Genomic DNA, 20788 nt, shown 5'->3' on the forward strand with positions numbered 1-20788 from the left:
GTTTTCCTGATTTAGTTATTGTTGATATCCCTTCCTGGATCGGGGCCTTGTCGTGGCAGAAGGACTTCTCCAGAGCTATATTGTCAGGAGCAGTATGCCCTTAGAAGGGTCTCCCAAGGCGAACAGGTCTGGAGTGAAGATCCAGACTAACACAATCCAAAAACCCCCATGAAATACATTAAGAGTACAACGTGTACCCGGCCCGGGAAGAGGGTCACCAAGACCTACCCCTGGAGCCAGGCCTGGGGGTAGTGTTCCTAAGCGAGAGCCTGGTGGCCGGGCAGCCCACATAACCCGGCCGGGCTCAGCCTGAAAAGGCTACGTGGGTGGGCCATGTGGGCCCACCATCCACAAGGTCCAACATGGGGGTCAGGTGCACTGCCTTTCAGACAGCAGGAGGGGGTGGGGGGGAACGTGGAGTTGTGGACCCTCGTGGAAGAAACTGGCTCTTGGCACATGGAATGTAACCTCACTGGGGGGGGGGGGGAAGGAGCCAGAACTAGTGCAGGAGGTTGAGATATACCAACTAGATATAGTTGGGCTCACCTCCACTCACAATGTCGACTAAGAAACCAAACTCCTCGATAGGGGGTGGTCTCCATAGTCCTGCTGGGGGACTTCAACGCTCACGTTGGCAATGATTGTTGGAATTTGGAGGGGGGTGATTGGGAAGAACTGCTTGCCCGATCTAAACCCAAATGGTGAAATGTTACTGGACTTCTGTGCTAGTCATGGCTTGTCCATAACAAACACCATATTTGAACACAAGGATGCTCATAAGTGTACTTGGTACCAGAGCTCCTTGGGCCAAAGATCAATGATTGACTTTGTAGACGTCTCATCTGACTTGAGGCCACATGTTCTGGTAAAAAGAAATGCTGAGCTGTCAACCAATCACCATCTGGTGGTGAACCGGATCAGATGGTGGGGAAAACTGATGGACAGACCCGGTAGACCCAAGTGTATAGTGAGGGTGTGCTGGGAACAACTGTCGGAGGACCCTGTCTAGAATGATTTTAACTCCCACCTCCGTGAGAACTTCTCTCAGATCCCGGAGTAGGTAGGGGACAGGGAGTCTGAATGAACTCTGTTCAAAACCTCCATTGTGGAATCAGCCAGGCACAGCTGTAGCCAAAATTTTGTGGGTGAGACATGGCGGTAACCCAAGAACCCGCTGGTGGACACCGGTGGTGAGGGAAGCCATCAAGCTGAAGAAGGAGGCCTTTAGGGCCTGGTTGGCTCTGAGGACTCCTGACTCAGCAGATAGGTACCGGAAGGCAAAAAAAGACGGCAGCGGTTGCGATTCCAGAAGCAACATACAGAGGATGGGAGGAGTTTGGAAAGGCCATGGAAAATGACTTTCGGTCAGCCTCAAAGAGGTTCTGGAGAACCATCCAGCGGCTCAGGAGGGGTAAGAGGAGCTTTGCTCAAGCTATGCTCAGCAAAGGTGGAGAGACTCTGACCTCAAATGAAGACATTGTCGGGAGGTGGAAGGAGCACTTTGAAGAACTCCTAAACCCAAGAAATATGCCTCCCTTAAAGGAGACAGGGCCACAGGTTTCCAGGGTACCAGAGTCCATTTCCCTGGTGGAAGTCACTGAAGTAGTTGGAAAGCTCCACAGCGGCAAAGCACCAGGGGTGGATGACATTTGCCTGGAACTTCTTAAGGCCCTGGATGTTGTGAGGCTGTCACAGCAAACACACCTCTGCAATACTGCATGGACCTCGGGGACAGTGGATTTTGACTGGCAAACTGGGGAGACGGTCCCTATTTTTAAGAAAGGGGTCCGGAGAGTGTGTGCTAACTACTAGGGTATCACACTTCTCAGCCTCCCTAGGAAAGTCTACTGCACTGGAAAGGAGGCTCCAGTCGATAGTTGAACCACGGATTGAAGAGGAACAATGGGGATTCCATCTTGGCCGTGGAACAGCGGACCAGCTTTTTACCCTCACAGATAATTGAGGGGGTGTGGGAGTTTGCTAATCCAGTCTACATGTGTTTTGTGGACTTGGAGAAGGCCTACAGCCATATTCCCTGAGGAATTCTGTGGGAGTTGCTTCAGGAGTATGGGGTGCCAGGGAAACTACTGTGGGCCATTTGGTGTCTACACACAGAGCGAGAGCTGTCCCTGCATACTCTGCATTAAGTCAAGCCCATTCAATGTGGGTACTGGATTCTGCAAAGGTTGGACTATGTCTCCACTCCTGTTTGTGGTTTTAACGGACAGGATACCAAGGCGCAGCCGAGGTCAGGAGGGCATTCTATGTGGAGACCGGAAGGTGATGTATCTGCTTATTGCAGATGATGATGTCCTTTTGGCACCGTCACATGGATCCCTCCAGCACGCACTGGAACAGTTTGCAGCCGAGTGTGAAGTGGCTGGTATGAGGATCAGCACCTCCAAGTCTGAGTCCATGGCTCTCACAGAAAAGGATGGCACGCCTCCTTCAGGTAAGGGGAGAGAATTTGCCCCAGGTGGAGAAGTTTAAGTATCCTGGGGTCTTGTTCACGAGTGAGGGGAGAAGGGAGCGCAAGCTCGCTGCAGGCTGGGAGCAGCGGCAGCAGTAATGAAGTCGCTGTTCCGGACTGTAGTGGTTAAGAAGGAGCTGAGCAATAAGGCAAAGCTCTCCATGTACCGGTCGGCCTATGTCCCTACCCTCACCTATGGTCATGAACTCTGGGAAATGACCTAAAGAATAAGATAACGGATACAAGCAGCTGAAATGAGTTTTGTCCGCAGTGCGGTGGGACTCACTCTACGTAACAGGGTGAGGAGTTTGGCCATCCAAGAGGAACTCAAGAGTAGAGCTGCTACTCCTCCGCATTGAGAGGAGCCAGTTGAGGTGGTTTGGGCATCTGTTAAGGATTACCCCTGGGCACCTCCCTTTGGAGGTATAGCAGGCACAGTCAACCGGGACAAAGCCCCGAGGTCGGCCCAGGACCCGCTGGAGAGAGAACACCTCCCAGTTGGCCTAGGAGCAGCTGGGGATCCCCCGGGTTGAGCTGGAGGAAGTTTCAAGGGACAGGGATGTCTGGGCTTCTCTGTTCTCCCTATTGCCACAACGAGACTAACTGGACAAGTAGTCTGGAAAATGGATAGGGTGGATGGATAAGTGGAGTCTGTTGACATCACTTATGGAAATGCTGCTGTCACAGGATACTGTGAAAAAGACTGCACCAGATACAACTGATATTTGCCATAATGACCTCTATACTCCATAAGACCTGACACAACTCAGAGGTGACTTTGTCCTTTCTTGTACAGGATTTCAGAAGTGCATGTCTACATTCATCCATGTGCACCAACCAACCAATTTTAACAACCACTTGTGCCGATTGGGGACGGAGGGAGACGGAGCCTATCCCAGAAACATTGGGCGCAGGGTTGAGGTGGTGGGGGGGGACACCCTGGACAGAACGCCAGTCCATCACAGGGCCACAACTAGTTACCCAGGCACGCAGCCAGGCGAAGGTACTGGAGCAATCACAGGGCAAGCACCTTGCTCAAGGGCACTACAGATGGAGGCAGGGATTAAACTGGCAACCTCCAGAGTCAAAGGCAGCTGCTCCAACCACAATGCCACCACCTGCCCCCACCTGGCCTGGCTTGCCCAAGCAGGAGTAGGCGCTATTCAGCAGGTAGGTAATGTCTTCCACTCTAGTATGGTTTTGGTATCCATACTGGGGGTGTACAGCGTAGTCCTTACCAGGGGTTGCAAGGTATACTCAGATATTTGATAAGTTTGCAGTCAAAGCAGCATAATAATACAAACGTACTTCTACATAGTCGCTGGGTAATTCCTGTTAAAGTCTAGGTTATAGCTATAATGAAATGTAAAAAAAAAAAATTACACTGACTGAAATTGTTTCATGAAGTTGCCTGCACCCCATATTCACACTGTGCTATTTGAGCTTCTAAAGTATTTTCCCGCAATCCAATGGCAGCAAGTGAAAATGCACGCTAATTTTTCATTTTTGAGAATGTGAAGAAAGTGCAATTAAAACAAACTGGGAAACATCCCGATCAACATTTGTAACTCAGATGTTTCTAACCCAACAAATCAAGTGCATAATAAATTGTGAGATTACAATCATGCATAGCAATACCAATACCTTTTGTGATTCCATTTTATTTATTTATTAATAAATTAATGGGGTGTTGGGTATTGTTTTTGTATAAAATGGGGTCATGCATTGTGCTTTCTGTATCGGACAACGTATGGGTTTTTGCGCTTATAAAATATCAGAATAAATTTTAAAAAACCCTTTATTTTGGTATTTTAATTTCAGGTGACACTTTATCCTGGAACTAATGTTCTTTTCCATAAGAAATAATGGAAATTCAACACTTCACAATGGAAATTTGCCTAATGGGGGATTCATTTGTTTCGTGAAATTACGTCATGAGAGGAATGCGTGGATTTGTGTGTTTAAACATTCACTGCATTCATATGTGAAAATAAATCTTGCAAAAGCTAGTGCTGTACATGTTCAAGAGCCTGTATGCTTGTAGGGTAAGAAGAGCACCTTCTGGACTGTCATCCTGGCAATGCAAGGGTGTCCTGGGGGATGGGGGCTTGAAGAAGGAATGGCCCAGGAGCTGTTGTGTGTTCCAACGTTCTGCATCATTCAGGCATACACACCTGTGCAGTATACAAAGCAACACAGCGACCCGTCAGACTTCCAAAGCACATTGCTTATTCACAGCGCAGACATTTGTCTGAGATGTTTCTCCTTATTTCTGCACATCACCTACTATTAACCCAACTAAATGAAAGCCACAACTTTATCATTAGAGTATGCCCTATATGGCAAGGGGTGAGTGTGTAGCTAAAGCTCAGAAAAAGCGAAATAATCAAACACGGCCATGACGACCAACAAAATCCACCGCCAAGATATAATAGCATATTAAACATATGCACTTCATTGATAAATTTTATAGGGGGGGTGTGGTGGTGTAGTGGGTTGGACCACCGTCCTGCTCTCCGGTGGGTCTGGGGTTCAAGTCCCGCTTGGGGTGCCTTGCGACGGACTGGCGTCCCGTCCTGGGTGTGTCCCCTCCCCCTCCGGCCTTACGCCCAGTGTGTTGCCGGGTAGGCTCCGGTTCCCCGCGACCCCGTATGGGACAAGCGGTTCCGAAAATGTGTGTGTGTGTGTGTGTGTGTGATAAATTTTAAACCTGTTTATATTACATGCATGCACTCTATCACCAGTGAGTGGCAATAAAGAGATGGACAATGCATAAGGAAACCACAAGCCAGCCTAACAGTGGTTTCACCTGTTGAGGAAGTCCTGAAAATCAGTGGGCAGGTTGCTGGGTACAGACACAGGGTATTCCCTGACTTCAGCTCCTTGGCTGAGTGCCAACAGCAGCAGGCCCATGCTCCAGATGTCACCCTTCTTGCCAGTTTTGGTAGGAATAGTGTCCTCAGAGAAGCGGACGTGCACTTGCTCAAAAACATCTTCTTTGCAGACGTCGGCCAGCCGCTTGGACAAGCTGTAGTCAGTGAGTCGCAAGTTGCCATCAGCATCCAGTAGCACACTGGAGGCTGTCAGCTTTTTGTGGACCACTGAGTTGGAATGCAGGTAGTCAAGTGCAGCCAACAGTTGAGCAGCAAGTTGGCGCAGGCGGTCCACTGGCAGGGGGGTGCCACGAGTGAGAGTGTGGGCCAGACTGTAGCCCGCCACATGCTCTGCCAACAAGTCCACCACCAGGCAGTCCTCCAGTTCACGGTGGCTGAGTGCCATGTAATGCACTAGGTGTGGGTGCTCCAACTTCAGCAGAGAGTTGAGCTCACTCTCTGCTCCCTGGATCTGGGCAAAGCCCAAAAGTAGAAATTAATGAATAGTAAAGGGAAAACATTTTTCTTCTGTTAATGTCTTTGGACAAACCCTTTGAAAAGCATAAAATCTCTGAAAATAAGGTCATATCTTAAGTCTTGCACCATTATTTAATGAGACAAAAAAAAATATTTATAATCTCAGACATACCACTGATGTATGTTATTCACCTGTTTTTTGCACTTTTCAATCTTCTCCTTTTCCTGGTTGGTGAGAAACTTGCCCAACTTCATTTTCCAGCGGAGGGTCCACTCATACACCACAGCAAAACTGCCAGTAGATGCCACAAAGGCATTGTACACACTGCGACCCAGAGTCTCACTCTCACCTGTGGAAGAAAAAAGGACATTTATAGACTTCCTCTTCCTTAGCAAACAATTAAATGAAGATGCTCTGACTTTCAGTTTTATCCTAGTTTTGAATGTGGTTTATTTACATTGGCTTCATACCACAGAAATGTCATTTTTGGGAATCACCATTGTGTCTCAGAGCGACACTGGATTCCATCATATTTCACTGGACAATTTAAGACACTGAATACCAAAGGAAAAGGATTTGGACTGCTGCCAGGAACTTTCAAATAATTTTATATAACAGCATGCTTCTATTTTGGCCAAAAGCATTGCAACAAACAGTAGAGCCAATAAGATAAGGTCTGAAAATAATGCTGATAAGACAATGAAGCAGGGATGGCAATGCTCTCCTACCCACAGTCAAGCACCTGGCGTCAAAGATGCTGTAGTAAGGTAACAAAATAATTTTGCATTGTATTACTAAAAGACATGAAAAAGGCACCTTTCAGGGAACCCGTACCTAGCCATCTCCCTGTGTGTACAGTAAGCTCCCCCAAGGTGCTGTTGCTGAAACGGAGGACCTCTGGTGGCCGACAGCCATCATCACTGTTGGAGTTATATGTGTCCCGCCTAGAATTAAACAAACAACATTCTTCACCACTCAATTCTACCAAATAAGCATGGGACAGAGTAGGTAGCTAACTAAGAGCTGGTGGACAACATTACAGGCCATTTCCACCTGTGGCGACTGCTGGAGTTGGTTCGTCGCCGGCTGTTGCTCCCTTTCCTAGACTCGGCCTGCTCTGGTGTTGCCCCGCTTGAGCAGGAGCGTCCCAGCACCAAAGTCTGGGAGGCTGTCTGGACCACACTCTCAAAGCGTTCCTGTTACAACACGAAGGGATAGGCTTAGAGTCTTGATTGATACCAGTCCACCTTTAATGAGAGTTCGAAGCTGTTTAACAATTTACATAAACACCTGAAAATGCACATATGTAGTCATGACAGCATACACATATAAGGGACCTTCAGACCCATTACTATTAAACAATGAACAGTTTTGCAGTTACTCTTTTACAGTTACAGTTATTTATTTAGCAGACATGTTTCTCCAAAGTGACTTCCAATGAACTCTATGTAATGTTATCAGCCCAAACACCTTATTCACCAAGGTGACTTACACTGCTAGATGCACTACTTACATCTAGTAAGTAGTGGAACACATTTTCTCCGTCACTTACACACTACGGGTGAACCGGAAGAGCATGTCTTTGGACTGTGGGAGTAAGGCAGAGCACCCGGAGGAAACCCATGCAGACACGGGAAGAACACGCAAACTCCACACAGACTGGGCAGGGATCGAACTCACGCCCTCTCACACCACCCGAGCACTGTGAGACAGCAGCGCTACTTGCTGTGCCACCGTACTGCTCACCATGCCTCCCCTTCTCAGAAAGAAATTTGGTGAAAATTACTCATACAGAAAAAGATAACCTAGAAGACAATAAATCAATGCAGACACCTGTTTTGCAATTTCTTTCCTCTTCTTCTCCTCCCGCTTCTCCTCTTCTCTTCTTTGGATCTCAGCCAAGATCTCATTTTGCTGAACAGATGAATATCACTTGTCTTTAACAAGGTTTGATATAAGGAAACTGTGACCAGCAGTGAGAAGTAGCAAAGCCACAGACTTCTCACCATCTGCTCCTCCTGCTGACGCTGGAGGTCCATCCTCTGCTGCTGTTCTTTGGCTAGACGCTCCTGTTGCCGCTGATGATTCTTCAGCATTTCCTCATGGAAAGAGCGTGGTGGCGGCACATTATGCTCACTCAGGAAGCTTTGCACAAAGTCCGCCAGCTCAAATATCATTACCTGGTAACAAGAACCAGACACTAACTCAGAATTTGTGAGTCAGGGAACGAAACGTAATTGTGAGGCTGACTGAAGCAAAGGTGAACAATGAGAGATGACAGGAACCCCAACCTTTATCCAACCTCAAGTATTATGCAGTAAATCAGTTTTAAAACAACTTTCAGCCCACCTTATGTTTTTCAAGTTATAGACGATGTAAAAATACTTACCGCAGGTACATGGTTCACAAATCATAAAGAAAGAAAGAATATTTTATGAACTGCTAACAATTCTGCAGACATTTCACTGCTATGGTGTAAATATCATGGTTTGCCATACTTCTGATTCAACAATTTCGCTCTGAGTTAGAGCAAGTCCTGCCTCCTGCTAAGTTTCCAAATTGGAATGAAAAGACACCTATTCTGGAATACCACATCCAGACTCCAAAGGATTCAAAAACTTGTATTAAAAAATGACTATGGCTACTCCAGCCACATTTAACCATTTAGTTCTTCATGAAGGAGAACCATATGTCAAGAATAGTACAGTATGTCAAGTTTATAATGAGTGAAAAAATTAACCAAGGGCAAAATATTCCTGAACCATAAACCCGTATAAATTATAAGCACAATCACCATGTTCAGTAACACACTTGCCTGTTTTTAAACATAATTTTTTTCTGTTGTTACCAATAGTCTTAATAATAGGGAGAACACAAGTGCAAAAGATGATAAATTTGACAATTCCAATACTTTAGATTTTTTTTTTTTTTGTTAAAAATCACAATTAAATATTTAAAATATTTCATGTTCTTGGTTAATTGCCAATATTTTTGAAAAATATACCTTAAAAAATTAATGTTATATACTGGACATATCCAGTCATTCCAAATATCCACTCAGCCAAGACCTGGTGAAGCATAGATGGACTCTATGCAGATTTGGTAGACTGCAAGGCAAAAAAGGAATGGAATCTGTGGATATAGGATCGAATGCTAGCAGGAACTATCTTGCTATCACCTTAGTCATCCAAAATCCACCTTGTTTACAAGACCTGGCCCAAAAAGGTTGATACCTTCTTGTACTCATAATGTAAATTTCTCACCTAGTATAATTATAACATTAGAAAAGTTTTGTTTCTTGTAATTCCTTCGGGAAAAAAGATCACATTTTGTGACAACATAGTTCAAAAATGCACTATACAAACTCAAATGTATTTAGTGATCAACAAATAAAATCCAGAGCTAGCTACTGCAAAGATGGAGGCTTCTAGCAATTAACTTTATAAAATATGGATATGATGCAAGATTTCCCAGCATTAATTTTACATCTCACAATAAAGATTTTACAAAGTATTTATCCTCTAGACTACAAAAAAAATAAAAACAAAAAACAGGCAGGAGAGATGCACCACTGACATCTGTGACAAATGCCCACATCAGTATCACAGAGTATAATGTGCCCCTCTCCCCAAGCACACATGAGAGAAGCAGATTCATTCTCTCTTCCATCATCTAAGCTGTGGAAGGAGCTGCTACTCAATACCAGGTCTTCTACCAATATTCTCATCAGCTGTCACCTTCTACAGACTCACTTTTTCCACACACCACCTTGGAATCGAGAACTTCTTCTCTTTATCATGATATACTACACCGAGTCTGTAACCCTTGCTTCTTTGAAATACTAATAGCTTGACCTGCCTTTCAGCTGAGTAATTTTCTTTTATTAAATTACCTTTTTCTTCAGATAGACTGATTTTCTGTTAGCTACAATGCAATATTTCATCCTGGATTCCACACACACACACACACACACACACACACACACCGTCTGAACCGCTTGTCCCATACGGGGTCGCGGGGAGCCGGAGCCTAACCCAGCAACACAGGGCGCAAGGCTGGAGGGGGAGGGGACGCACCCAGGACGGGACGCCAGTCCATCGCAAGGCACCCCAAGTGGGACTTGAACCTCAGACCCACCGGAGAGCAGGACGAGGTCCAACCCACTACGCCACCATCCTGGATTCTAATCAACTTATTATTATGATTTGGTGAGCTTCTAAGCAATTTTTACCTTCTACGCTATTTTATAGCGAGGGAAGCTGATAGTGCAGTGGTTAGAACTGCTGCCTTTGGATCTAAAGGTCACAGGTGTGAATCCCACCTCCAGCTGTAGTACCTTGGAGCGAGGTACTTACACTAAATTGCTCCAGTAAAATTACAAATTGGTAAATAATTGTAGGAAGATGATAATCCCGGGTTATGTGTCAGACGCACCTCACCACATCTTGCTGCTGCCAGCTTTGTGAGTTCTGCCTGGAGGTTCTGAAGGTTTTCATTGGAGAGACCTTTGGCATTCTTTAGCTCCAGATGTGGAGACCTGCACACGAAGAGTAAGTGATGCTGTCATTACTGCACAGGCAGGCACCAGTTGACACAGACAAGATACGTTTGAGAGTCTATTGAAGATTCATCACCGAATGGAATCCATGGACCATGGTGGGGCCTGAGTCTGACAGGTGAAACGCACTGCAATCACCAATCATGAGCTTGACACCACCATCAAACTCCTTAGGCAGTGAAACCGTGTGAGAAGAACAAGAGAAGGTACTTACACATCTGGATACGTGGGGGGACATTTCACCTCCAGGTCCACCTTCACATAGCTCTCCTGTCCGCACTCCAGCCCCTTCGGGTGCAAGGACAGGTACACCTCCGGGGGGCGTTTAACCTGGAATGACATGTCATCATGACATGATGATTGAAATAAACAAACAATCATCAGCACTTTAGAGTATGATCTGATCCAGCCCGGCGTTTACACGAGTTTCCCGTTGTTTACTTACAAAACGATAAGGAAAGAGAACTGGTGAGGTGCAGTCTGAGTCTGCAGCTACTACTTCTTAATTGTCCTGGACAAACTGTACAGTCACAGTGAGTGAGTATTTCTATGAGACGTACGGTACGTCGCTTTTGGAGAAAAGCGTCGCCGCCTCTGCTAAATAAAAATTAAATTAATAATTATAATAATTATTTGAATGATACTAGTAGCTACTAGCTAGCGCGTTAGTTACTCAGTCAGGAAACTATCATCACTATATATATGATATGCCCCAGTTACTAGTTTCCAGAACCTTCCACGGCTGCTTCGTCCTTATATCCTGGAAGTCGTCACCGTAGATGGCAGCGAGCGCCTCGAGCTCGTGCTCCTGCTGGACGGCGCGCTCGTCCAGCTCTCCCGCGGGAACATGATGATGATCATCACCAGCACTCATCGTGCCGCGCGCCCCTCGCGAAACATCAGCCTTTACATCCGTATTTTACAGCAGACATTTCAACATTGTTCCTTTTTGTATCGTGAAACAAACTGCATATTGCCGCTGTCGTTGCAATGCAAAAAAACTAAGCCAAAACTTGAATTTTCAACATCTCATCACGGTGATCCGTATTTTTGTCGCGTAGCAGGCGTCATCTCGTCGCTGCTAATTGTCGTCATTTACGACAGAGACGCTTCATACCACGTGACAACCGGCGCCATTGTGGCTCCGCAAATGCATGTTATGACGCTAATAATCATGCAACTGCTTCAGATTATCCACTTCATCGAATTTGTTGTGTGCCTAGCAATTTTATTGACTTACTGTGAAGAAACTTCTATCCACCTATTTCGCAACTTCAGTTGTGTTTTATTTTACTTGAACGTTAAATTGTTTAGTTTATTTCTCTTGGAACTTTTTATGCACATTGACCTAAAAAGCTTTTTTATCAAGATTTACAAGCTTGAATTAATTCGAAATGACAGAAAGGACTTTTTTTTTTTTTACAAGTTTTTAAAGTAAATTTCAATTTATATTCTGTGGGACAAAAACTTAAGCAAGCAACATCGAACATGTATGCTTCGACAACTGCTTATGATTTCTAACAACTAGCTCTTGTGAGGCTAATTATAGAAATGCCATAATGAGTTTTAATCACAGGTAACATTAGTAAATCTGAGCCTTATCAGCCATTAAAGGCCCGCCTTGTCATTTTTCACTGACTGTCTGAAATTTTGATATACATCATCCTGCAAAAATATCCCAGACATCATTTTTTCTTCTCTCTAGACTTGAGTGGCACATTTTTGAGCTCGGCTTGACACGGACAAGTTTGGGTTGAGCGCAAACAAGACGTGCTAAATCCTGAAAGGGATTTGCAAGGAACAGCTGCAACAATGAGCCGAGAGGTGGTGTGGAGGCAAACTGGAGAGTTGACTCTTGAGGACATAGACAGATCTCTACCCAGTGCACCCACTGTGACCATAAAAGGACAGCCACCCCCCAACAGCATCACCACACAGCTGTGCCAATCCACCCACCCCACTCGAACCATTCAGTAATCTCCCAAAACCCTGGGACTTCACAGCAGCATAGTTTTACACATGTGTCAGATCATTCATTCCCACTCACCTTTGATATTTAAATTATTTGGAAACCATGATAGCAATGACAATTTGCACACAAGATGTTAGCCCATAATGCCAAAAAACCCAGAGCAAGATATTTAGGTTTGAGATCTCCATCACACACCTTCTGCCATTTAAAGTTACACTAATGATGTTTTAAAACAACATAGCCATTCTTTATATATAGTTTGATAACATCATCTGGAAAATCTGAACATTCGTAATGAATGCACTGTCCTTTTGCTAAACAAATGTATGGAGCACTTACGCATTTCAGACTGGTAAGGTGCAATGACACATTATAGTAAGTAAAGAGGGACCCAGGGAGGGTCATTTCTTGAACCTGCGTTCCATCAGGTTACGTCAGATGGATTATGTGAGATCCTTTTCACCTCCAGGCAGTCACCCTGCATGGTATCAAGTTTCTATATTTAGATGCTTTTCAGAGTTTCAGCATATATAGGTGGCTGAAGTAATGTCCTTGTATTGTAACTCGATTGAAACTAATGAAAAAATTATGGCACTGAATGTATGGCATGTCTGGTTACTAGCCTAGCCTAAATTCATAGCATGTAAACAGTTCATATAAAAAATATTTTTAGAACAAATATTTGCTGTTAGAACTGTGTGAAAACCATTCTAATTAACAGTACAATGAACTAACACGCTAATATGTTAAATTGGTAATTTCTGTATAAAGATTCTTGAAGATTGCTGGAATATTTTATGACTAACGAAAAGTTAAATATGAATTGTATTTATACAAATCAAATAAGTAGGAAATGGACAACTGGAAATAGTGCAATATAACATTTCTATCTGCATGACAGCAAAGTTCCAAATCAAAGTTATTATAAGAGGAATTTCAGTTAATAAGGGCAGTTTCGTTAATGAAGTTCCCCCAAAATATGACAAATGTCACTTAAAATTGGATAACTTTGGTAAGTATTTTAAAAAGGCTGCTTACAAGTCAAAATTACAAAAGGAAGTTTTGAAACAGCAGTTGTGTGGGGTGTGGAGATGAAGGTCTAGAGGTTCTGCCTCCAAGCTAAGACTCTATATAGCAAAAAAGACTGCATTTCCTCATAGGGTACAATGAAAGAATCTGGAGACGAGGGGGGAGGTGATGAATAAGGAGCCACAGCAGCAAATTCAGCACCCTGGAAGTGCAGCAGATGCATGTTGAAGGGCACCTGTTACTCACCATGACCCTAAAAGGAGACGGCCGAACCAATGAGAGAGCGCCTGCAGCTACCACAGGCTTGTCGTAACAAACAGAGAGGAGGAGGGCTGATTTGAAGTCAACGCCAGCTGTCCAGCATGTTTGGGGGCCCCCGTCTCACATACCACCAAGTTGGCCCAATGACATATACAGTATTCGACTGGCTGAAGCGCAAGAGCTCCTCGGACGTTTCCTTAACTAGACCCACAGATCCTCCCGTACACCCACGCATCCAGCATGGTCATATTAAGAGTAACTTGCTGGCTGAGGAGACTCACAACCCCCAACAGGGATTGTATATCCGTGTTCAGCCCTGATCTCATTTAATTCATGGATTATCATTTACTACTGTGGAGTAGAAAATATTTCATTTGACAGCAGAATTAGTTCCTAATCTATTTTCTGGATATAACGGAGGACTCCTTTGGACAACTTATCCCAGCACCTTTTCAGCAAATAAAGGCCTGTTGGATAATAAAATGACTTCTTACACTTTGACACTATTAATTTCTCTACCTTCCCTTCACAGCATAATGTGTTAGAATAATTTAATAGCATTAATATCCATAATTTAAAAAAAGACATTTGGGTGGTTTTATTGTGATTACACTCAATTTAATTCAATATGTTTTTTGAGCACTCTTTTCACACAGTGACACAGAGTGCTGAACAAAAGCATTAGACAAAGAAACAAATAAGACAGTTGACTATATACTAAAGAAATACATTATCCATGCATTTATTAAAGCTATAATTATGCCTACTGACCTCAGAGGAAAAGAAGCAAAAACTCCCAACGTAAAGTGAAAGGAGAAACAAAAAACCTCTGGGGGTCCAAGTGCCAGTGGCTGCCCACCCCTCCTGGACATTCAAGATGAAAAAAGACTTTTAAGTTAATTTACAACTAATAATAACATTGTAGCTCACTGTTACCTCGATTAAAACTTGGCTCCAACTTAACTTGACTCCATGTAAATTGCTTCAAGACACTGTTTACATTTTTTGATTGAACACAGTGGTGTAGGAAGTGCTTTGTGATATAAAAAAAAAAAACATCTCAATAGTGCACACAAGTATTAGTGCTTATAGTTTACAATTCAGTTTTAAAACCGTATACCCGCAAGTTGTAATCTACATCTGCACAAAATAATAGTATCTCTTCAGTTGTAACATATCCACCATCTGGTTAATAGACTTAAAAATAAAAAAAAACTATGAAAAACAACAAATTTACTGTGTTTTTGAAGTAATGGGCAACAATTACAAATTTTCACATTAGTTCGAAACACATCATTTCATCAAGCGTCCTCATTTCTCTCTCTAAATTTATCTTTATAACAGGAGAGCTGGTTATCTTCTAGGAAGCATCTCTCTATTTCAATGGCATCCCGTCACACAGGATCAGATACACGTACTTGTGGCCAGTAGCTTTTTTTTCAGAAGAACTTATTTGGGCTTGTGTGTACTCCTGGGCCCGCCCCAGACCCTAGGCTCTAGGCTTATTTAAGGAGCCTGTTTCACCCTTGGCCTTTGTCCCAGTGGAAGCATCAGTCTAGCAATACAACTTGGTGAGTGCTGGTTACCACATCTCTCTTTGGACTACTTCAGATTTCTTGTGTACTGGCCACATGCTGTAAGCTTGTAGGATTGTTAGTGTTCAGTGAGACAGACACTGGAAACTAAATTTGCTCAGTTTAGCAAAAATTAGCACTGTTCTTTGGTACGATTGCCTGTAACTCTTTCTGAGGTACGTAACGAAAATATCTTTAATACGAAACTGGTAGATTTGCATGTTTGCTGTAAAGATGGGGACTAAAAACTAATTTCAAGGCTATATTGCTGCTTTTTCAGTGAACAGAAATTGATAGACTCTGTTGAGGATGAGAAGAGAAGAAGGACTGCTGTAAATACGTTCAGTAATCAGCGTCCTGAGAATTAAATCTATATGAAAACAAGTTAATTTTGAACATCCGGAGATAACATAAACTGTGTATTGCAGGTCAAAAGTAGCTGGAAGTATGAGTACAGTGTTACATCTTGTTTGTATAGAGCACTCCTATATTCCTATCAGGGACACGTGTGATGTTCCTCTTCACAAGGCACCATGTAATGAATGGAGCTGTCATTTGCACAGGGATTATAAGAAATGCTGTACAAAAAAAAAAAAAAAGGTGCTGCAATGTGTCGACAGCTGCAACAGGATGCAGGCCCTGTTGTCGCTGGTTGACAGCCAAGGCCTCTCAGCTGCGAACGAGTTACAGATAGAGGACTCACTGTGTCCAGCCCAGTTTGGAATTACAGCGACGAGGGCTTAAAATAGACAGTAGGTCTGGGCTTCTAATTTGTCTCTCTTTTTCGATTCCAAATGATAGCCCTTTGAGTTGCCCAGACTCAGTTGGTGTAACAATCCTGTATTTACTGTATGACCATTCTTGTACTTACAAGAATTATTGAATTACAAGGTGTGCTTAATGTAACTGGTGTTTGTCTTTAAGTATTAATCTTTTAAGAGCTCAAATAGAGTATTAATGCAGCTAATTCATTTTCTGCATTACTACAGTAATTTAGTATTCTATAATAGTGATTCTAAGGCATTTTTGATTTTTAATATGTACAGGCCTACCAAAATAAATTGATCTCAAATTTTATATATTTTTTTCCATAAAAAATCTGAATCCTCTCATCTAAAACAATATTACCAATAGCTATGTATTATCCACCTAACAAATAATTGTTTAGCACAATACAAGTACTTATAGAAAGTATTCTGTCATTGGAAAAGCAGAAGTCTGCTCTTAAAAAAAGAAGGTAACCAGAGTTCAGCTCTTTCGAGGCTTCTGTGACAGTATTGCACATGGTAAAATGTAACACACGTTTTTTAAACTGTCTTTGCAGACCATAGCAAAAAACAGCAATCATGTGTGACGACGAAGAGACTACCGCCCTTGTATGTGACAATGGCTCTGGCTTGGTCAAGGCTGGATTTGCCGGAGATGACGCTCCCCGTGCTGTCTTCCCTTCCATTGTTGGAAGGCCCCGCCACCAGGTGCAAAACCACTAAAGCCAACCAGCACACTGCCCATTACATTCAGACCATAGGTCTCAATTACTTTTCTCACATAACATTCAAATAATAAATATACAAAGTAAAAGTAACAATGATATTATTTATATATTAGTTATCGTTTCAATACACTCTGTAGAACCACTTTGTTTATAAAATGTAGCAATGATAAAGCATTTTAAGAATTAACCATTCAATAACCTGATTTTTGCTGTCACGAGTGTTTGGTTGCTGCTTTGGACTCTTAGTTAAGACTGTTTCTTCTTTTACACAGGGTGTGATGGTGGGTATGGGTCAGAAAGACAGCTACGTTGGAGATGAAGCCCAAAGCAAGAGAGGTATCCTCACCTTGAAGTACCCCATTGAACACGGCATCATCACCAACTGGGACGATATGGAGAAGGTTGGTAATTGTTGCATTCTAACAGAGTAATAGGGAAAAATGTCTTCTTATGGGACGTATCTTTAAATTTAGACTAACTGTAACATAGGACATATTCATTTAAAAAATATTACATTTATTTATTTAGATGACAATTTCGTAGAAATTACTGTTACCGTTTTAAGCTACTTAAAAATTATCCCATTTTTAGTCATTTTTACTGTAGCAATTCAGAGTAAGTGACTTTCTCAAGGGTAGCACGACAGGATGTCCAAAGCAGAAGCGGTAACTGCTACTCTATATAGAGTTGGTTATATATAGAATTTAGATTACCATAAAATTTCCCTACGCTGGTAATCCCACTTGCATTTACAATCAGCCTCTGTTGATGGTACTTATTTAAAATGTAGTCCATATTTTCATTGAGCAATATTGTCATGGTGTGATGGGCGTAGTCTCACAACCTCTGCCTTGGACCTGTACAGATCTGGCACCACACCTTCTACAATGAGCTGCGTGTGGCTCCTGAGGAGCATCCCACCCTGCTCACAGAGGCCCCCCTCAACCCCAAGGCCAACAGGGAGAAGATGACTCAGGTAAATAATACAGTCCCTTACGGACTCAAACTGCACAGTACATATCTTTCTCAGTATCACAAATAATTAAACTGAGTGTTGTCCCATCCTACAGATCATGTTTGAGACCTTCAATGTTCCTGCCATGTATGTGGCCATCCAGGCTGTGCTGTCCCTCTACGCCTCTGGACGTACCACTGGTCAGTACTGTAACAATTCTTTATCCATTCCTGCATCAACGGTTGATGTTCCCTGGACACGACAAACTCTTCTACTGTTTTTTAATGTAGACAGCTCATAGTATCCAGAGGCATTAAACAGCCTGTCAAGCCACTTGGCTTTGTCATAACTATTTAAAACACAGACTCCCATGAAAGTACACATACACACACACACTGTCTGAACCACTTGTCCCATTCGGGGTCGCGGGTAGCCAGAGCCTAACCCAGCAACACAGGGCATAAGGCTGGAGGGGGAAGGGACACACCCAGAACAGGATGCCAGTCTGTCGCAAGGCACCCCCAGCGGGACTCGAACCCCACACCCACCCGAGAGCAGGACCCGGCCCAACCCACTGCACCACCACTCCCCCTATTCCCATGAAAGTAATGCATTTCTATTTCATTTAAAAAAAATCACAGCTCAATAGTGCAATAGCACTGTGTAATCAAGAGATTCCACTCCTTACAAAATTGTGTTCATAATAACTAATTTACTGTAAATATTGTTCTTGTGTGAATACAAAGAGTGAGTCCTGTCCAACAGTGTTAAATGAGAGCTTAGTTTAGCTGCCAGAGAGCTTGATGAATGGCTTGTAGATTGTTAAGGATTAGTGCTAATCCTCCACTGGCAGGGCATGAAACCCACCTGTAATCATTAATTTCACCAGCCGTGTCAGTTTATGAAGCGTCAAATAATGGGTCAATGGGCCCTGGCAGGCGTGTCGACTGCAAGTGACTAGTGTGAGGGGCTTGTTCCAACAGGTATCGTGCTGGACTCTGGTGATGGTGTGACCCACAATGTTCCCATTTATGAGGGTTATGCCCTGCCCCATGCCATCATGCGCTTGGATCTTGCCGGTCGTGATCTGACTGACTATCTGATGAAGATTCTGACTGAGAGAGGCTATTCCTTTGTCACAACTGGTAAGGCCTCCATTAATGAGCAAGGATATGTCGCAAAAAGCGGTTTCATACAGTTTCTCCAAAATAAAAAGAACAGCTGCCCATTTCTTTTTTGATGTGCAGTAAAGAAACTAATATACAAGCCTTTCATACTTACTGTACACAGAATGTTATGTTTGTGATACAGGATTAAGGTCTTACGAGAGCTGTACTGTCATGTCTTTTATGGAAAGTTTTAATGTGTGCCATGACTTGTGTTTAAGAAAGTTGGTGCTGTTTCCTGCAATAACTGTTAACCTCTTCTCCATCTTAGCTGAGCGTGAGATTGTGCGTGACATCAAGGAGAAGCTGTGCTATGTGGCTCTGGACTTTGAGAACGAGATGGCCACTGCTGCCTCTTCCTCCTCTCTGGAGAAGAGCTATGAATTGCCTGATGGCCAAGTTATTACCATTGGTAACGAGCGTTTCCGCTGCCCTGAGACCCTCTTCCAGCCTTCCTTCATTGGTGAGTTCTTATGCTTTATCAGTACTTCTTTTTACAGTGCCCCCAAGCAATGCAGGCTATATGTTACACATTCCCAGTTGCGTACTTGATGTGTCTTTTCTGGTTTTGACGGGTAGGTATGGAATCTGCTGGTATCCACGAGACTGCCTACAACAGCATCATGAAGTGCGATATTGACATCCGCAAGGACCTGTACGCCAACAACGTCCTGTCTGGTGGTACCACCATGTACCCTGGTATTGCTGACCGCATGCAAAAGGAGATCACCGCTTTGGCCCCCAGCACCATGAAGATCAAGGTGAGAAATTACTGCATAACAAGCAATGTAGACACATTACTTTTTATTTTCATTAATGTTTATTAATTTGGCAGATGTTGTTTTCCAAAACGACACACAAATCAAAATAAAAAAAGTGCATTTTCTTAACAGATGGAGAGATAGCGATGCAGACACATGATTCACGAAAAATGGCAAACTCATCCACTAGCACTGTGTTTTGCCAGGATACATTACACAAATAGCTGTATACTGAATTGATAGGGAGTAATTTATTTTTTATTCGTGTGTGTTTTTATCTCATTTCCTAAACTTTTGTCATTATTAAAAAAAAATTAAAAAGTAGGGCCTCTAGTTTTTACTGTCTGCCTCTTTTCATGATTAGATTTCGAGTTTAATAAGATCAGTACAGTTACAACATTCAGAGCGTCTGCCTTGTTGAGGCACTGTTTTTTTTTTTTCCTTTCTTTAAACTTTCGAACACATTGTCTTTTGCTTGTCCTCTAGATCATCGCTCCCCCTGAGCGTAAGTACTCTGTCTGGATTGGCGGCTCCATCCTGGCCTCCCTGTCCACCTTCCAGCAGATGTGGATCAGCAAGCAGGAGTACGATGAGGCAGGGCCCTCCATTGTCCACAGGAAGTGCTTCTAAACAACAATCCCCTCCACTCACTCCTCTGTCTGCCTTTGTACTCTGCTCTTTACTGTATATAAGTGTACCGGTGTAATAAATAGATGCTTGTAACAGTAAAAATGTTGTACTACTTATTTTTATTTGAGAATGAAAAAAGAGAACGAGAGCATATGCTATTATTATTATGCTAAAACATTAACACTTCACATTTAGATAATATATAATCATATATTACAATACAAATAATTAACACGTGATGTCTTTGGAAAGGAGCAAACATTCGCGGATTTTTTTTAAAAAACAAAGCAAACAAACAAGGAAATAACTTGGTTTTAATTTTAAACTTAATATAAGTGAACATGGACACTATTGCAGATTTCAGTCAAATTAGACATCATAAATGCAAAAATACACGTCAATTTGTACTATTAATGAAATGTATTTTTCGTACTTGTACACTTAAATACCATTAACAAAATTGTGTCCGTTCAGCAGCCATTTTACACAGGCACCGCTCAAGACAGACTCGCTTAGTTTCCGGTCCTGAAATTTGAACAGTTCGTAGCCAATCACAGGAGCGGTGT

At 43.0% G+C, this 20788-nt stretch overlaps 2 protein-coding genes across 3 annotated transcripts in view; one reads left to right on the forward strand and one right to left on the reverse strand.

Annotated features, from left to right (window-relative positions):
- eif2ak4 (eukaryotic translation initiation factor 2 alpha kinase 4) overlaps positions 1-11448 on the reverse strand; it is a 35549-nt gene extending 24101 nt beyond the window's left edge. For both annotated transcript variants that reach the window (XM_018742184.2, XM_018742185.2), the window contains exons 1-10: positions 11113-11448; positions 10594-10709; positions 10256-10358; positions 7828-8001; positions 7655-7735; positions 6875-7017; positions 6656-6765; positions 6013-6170; positions 5280-5815; positions 4529-4644 (exon numbers count right to left, since the gene is read on the reverse strand). In XM_018742184.2, the coding sequence (XP_018597700.1) occupies positions 4529-4644; positions 5280-5815; positions 6013-6170; positions 6656-6765; positions 6875-7017; positions 7655-7735; positions 7828-8001; positions 10256-10358; positions 10594-10709; positions 11113-11253 (1678 nt within the window). In that variant the 5' untranslated portion in view covers positions 11254-11448. The remainder of the gene's footprint in view (positions 1-4528; positions 4645-5279; positions 5816-6012; positions 6171-6655; positions 6766-6874; positions 7018-7654; positions 7736-7827; positions 8002-10255; positions 10359-10593; positions 10710-11112) is intronic.
- Positions 11449-15129: 3681 nt separating this feature from the next.
- Positions 15130-20324, forward strand: LOC108928298 (actin, alpha cardiac). The gene is made up of 9 exons (XM_018742183.2): positions 15130-15212; positions 16540-16690; positions 16983-17111; positions 17576-17686; positions 17781-17865; positions 18649-18810; positions 19103-19294; positions 19411-19592; positions 20079-20324. Exons 2-9 carry the CDS (start codon positions 16562-16564, stop codon positions 20220-20222), a joined length of 1134 nt encoding a protein of 377 aa, XP_018597699.1. The 5' UTR covers positions 15130-15212; positions 16540-16561; the 3' UTR covers positions 20223-20324.
- Positions 20325-20788: the final 464 nt, after the last annotated feature.

This window comes from Scleropages formosus, chromosome 15 (assembly GCF_900964775.1).
Source record: "Scleropages formosus chromosome 15, fSclFor1.1, whole genome shotgun sequence".
In the NCBI taxonomy this organism is placed as follows: Eukaryota; Metazoa; Chordata; class Actinopteri; order Osteoglossiformes; family Osteoglossidae; genus Scleropages; species Scleropages formosus.

What these genes read in the sequence shown, in the direction of transcription:
- LOC108928298 (XM_018742183.2), top strand. Translation starts at nt 16,562, where the DNA reads ATGTGTGACGACGAAGAGACTACCGCCCTTGTATGTGACAATGGCTCT. An exon ending in TTGGAAGGCCCCGCCACCAG is followed by an intron (nt 16,691 to 16,982) that starts GTGCAAAACCAC and finishes TCTTTTACACAG; the next exon opens with GGTGTGATGGTGGGTATGGG. An exon ending in CTATTCCTTTGTCACAACTG is followed by an intron (nt 18,811 to 19,102) that starts GTAAGGCCTCCA and finishes TCTCCATCTTAG; the next exon opens with CTGAGCGTGAGATTGTGCGT.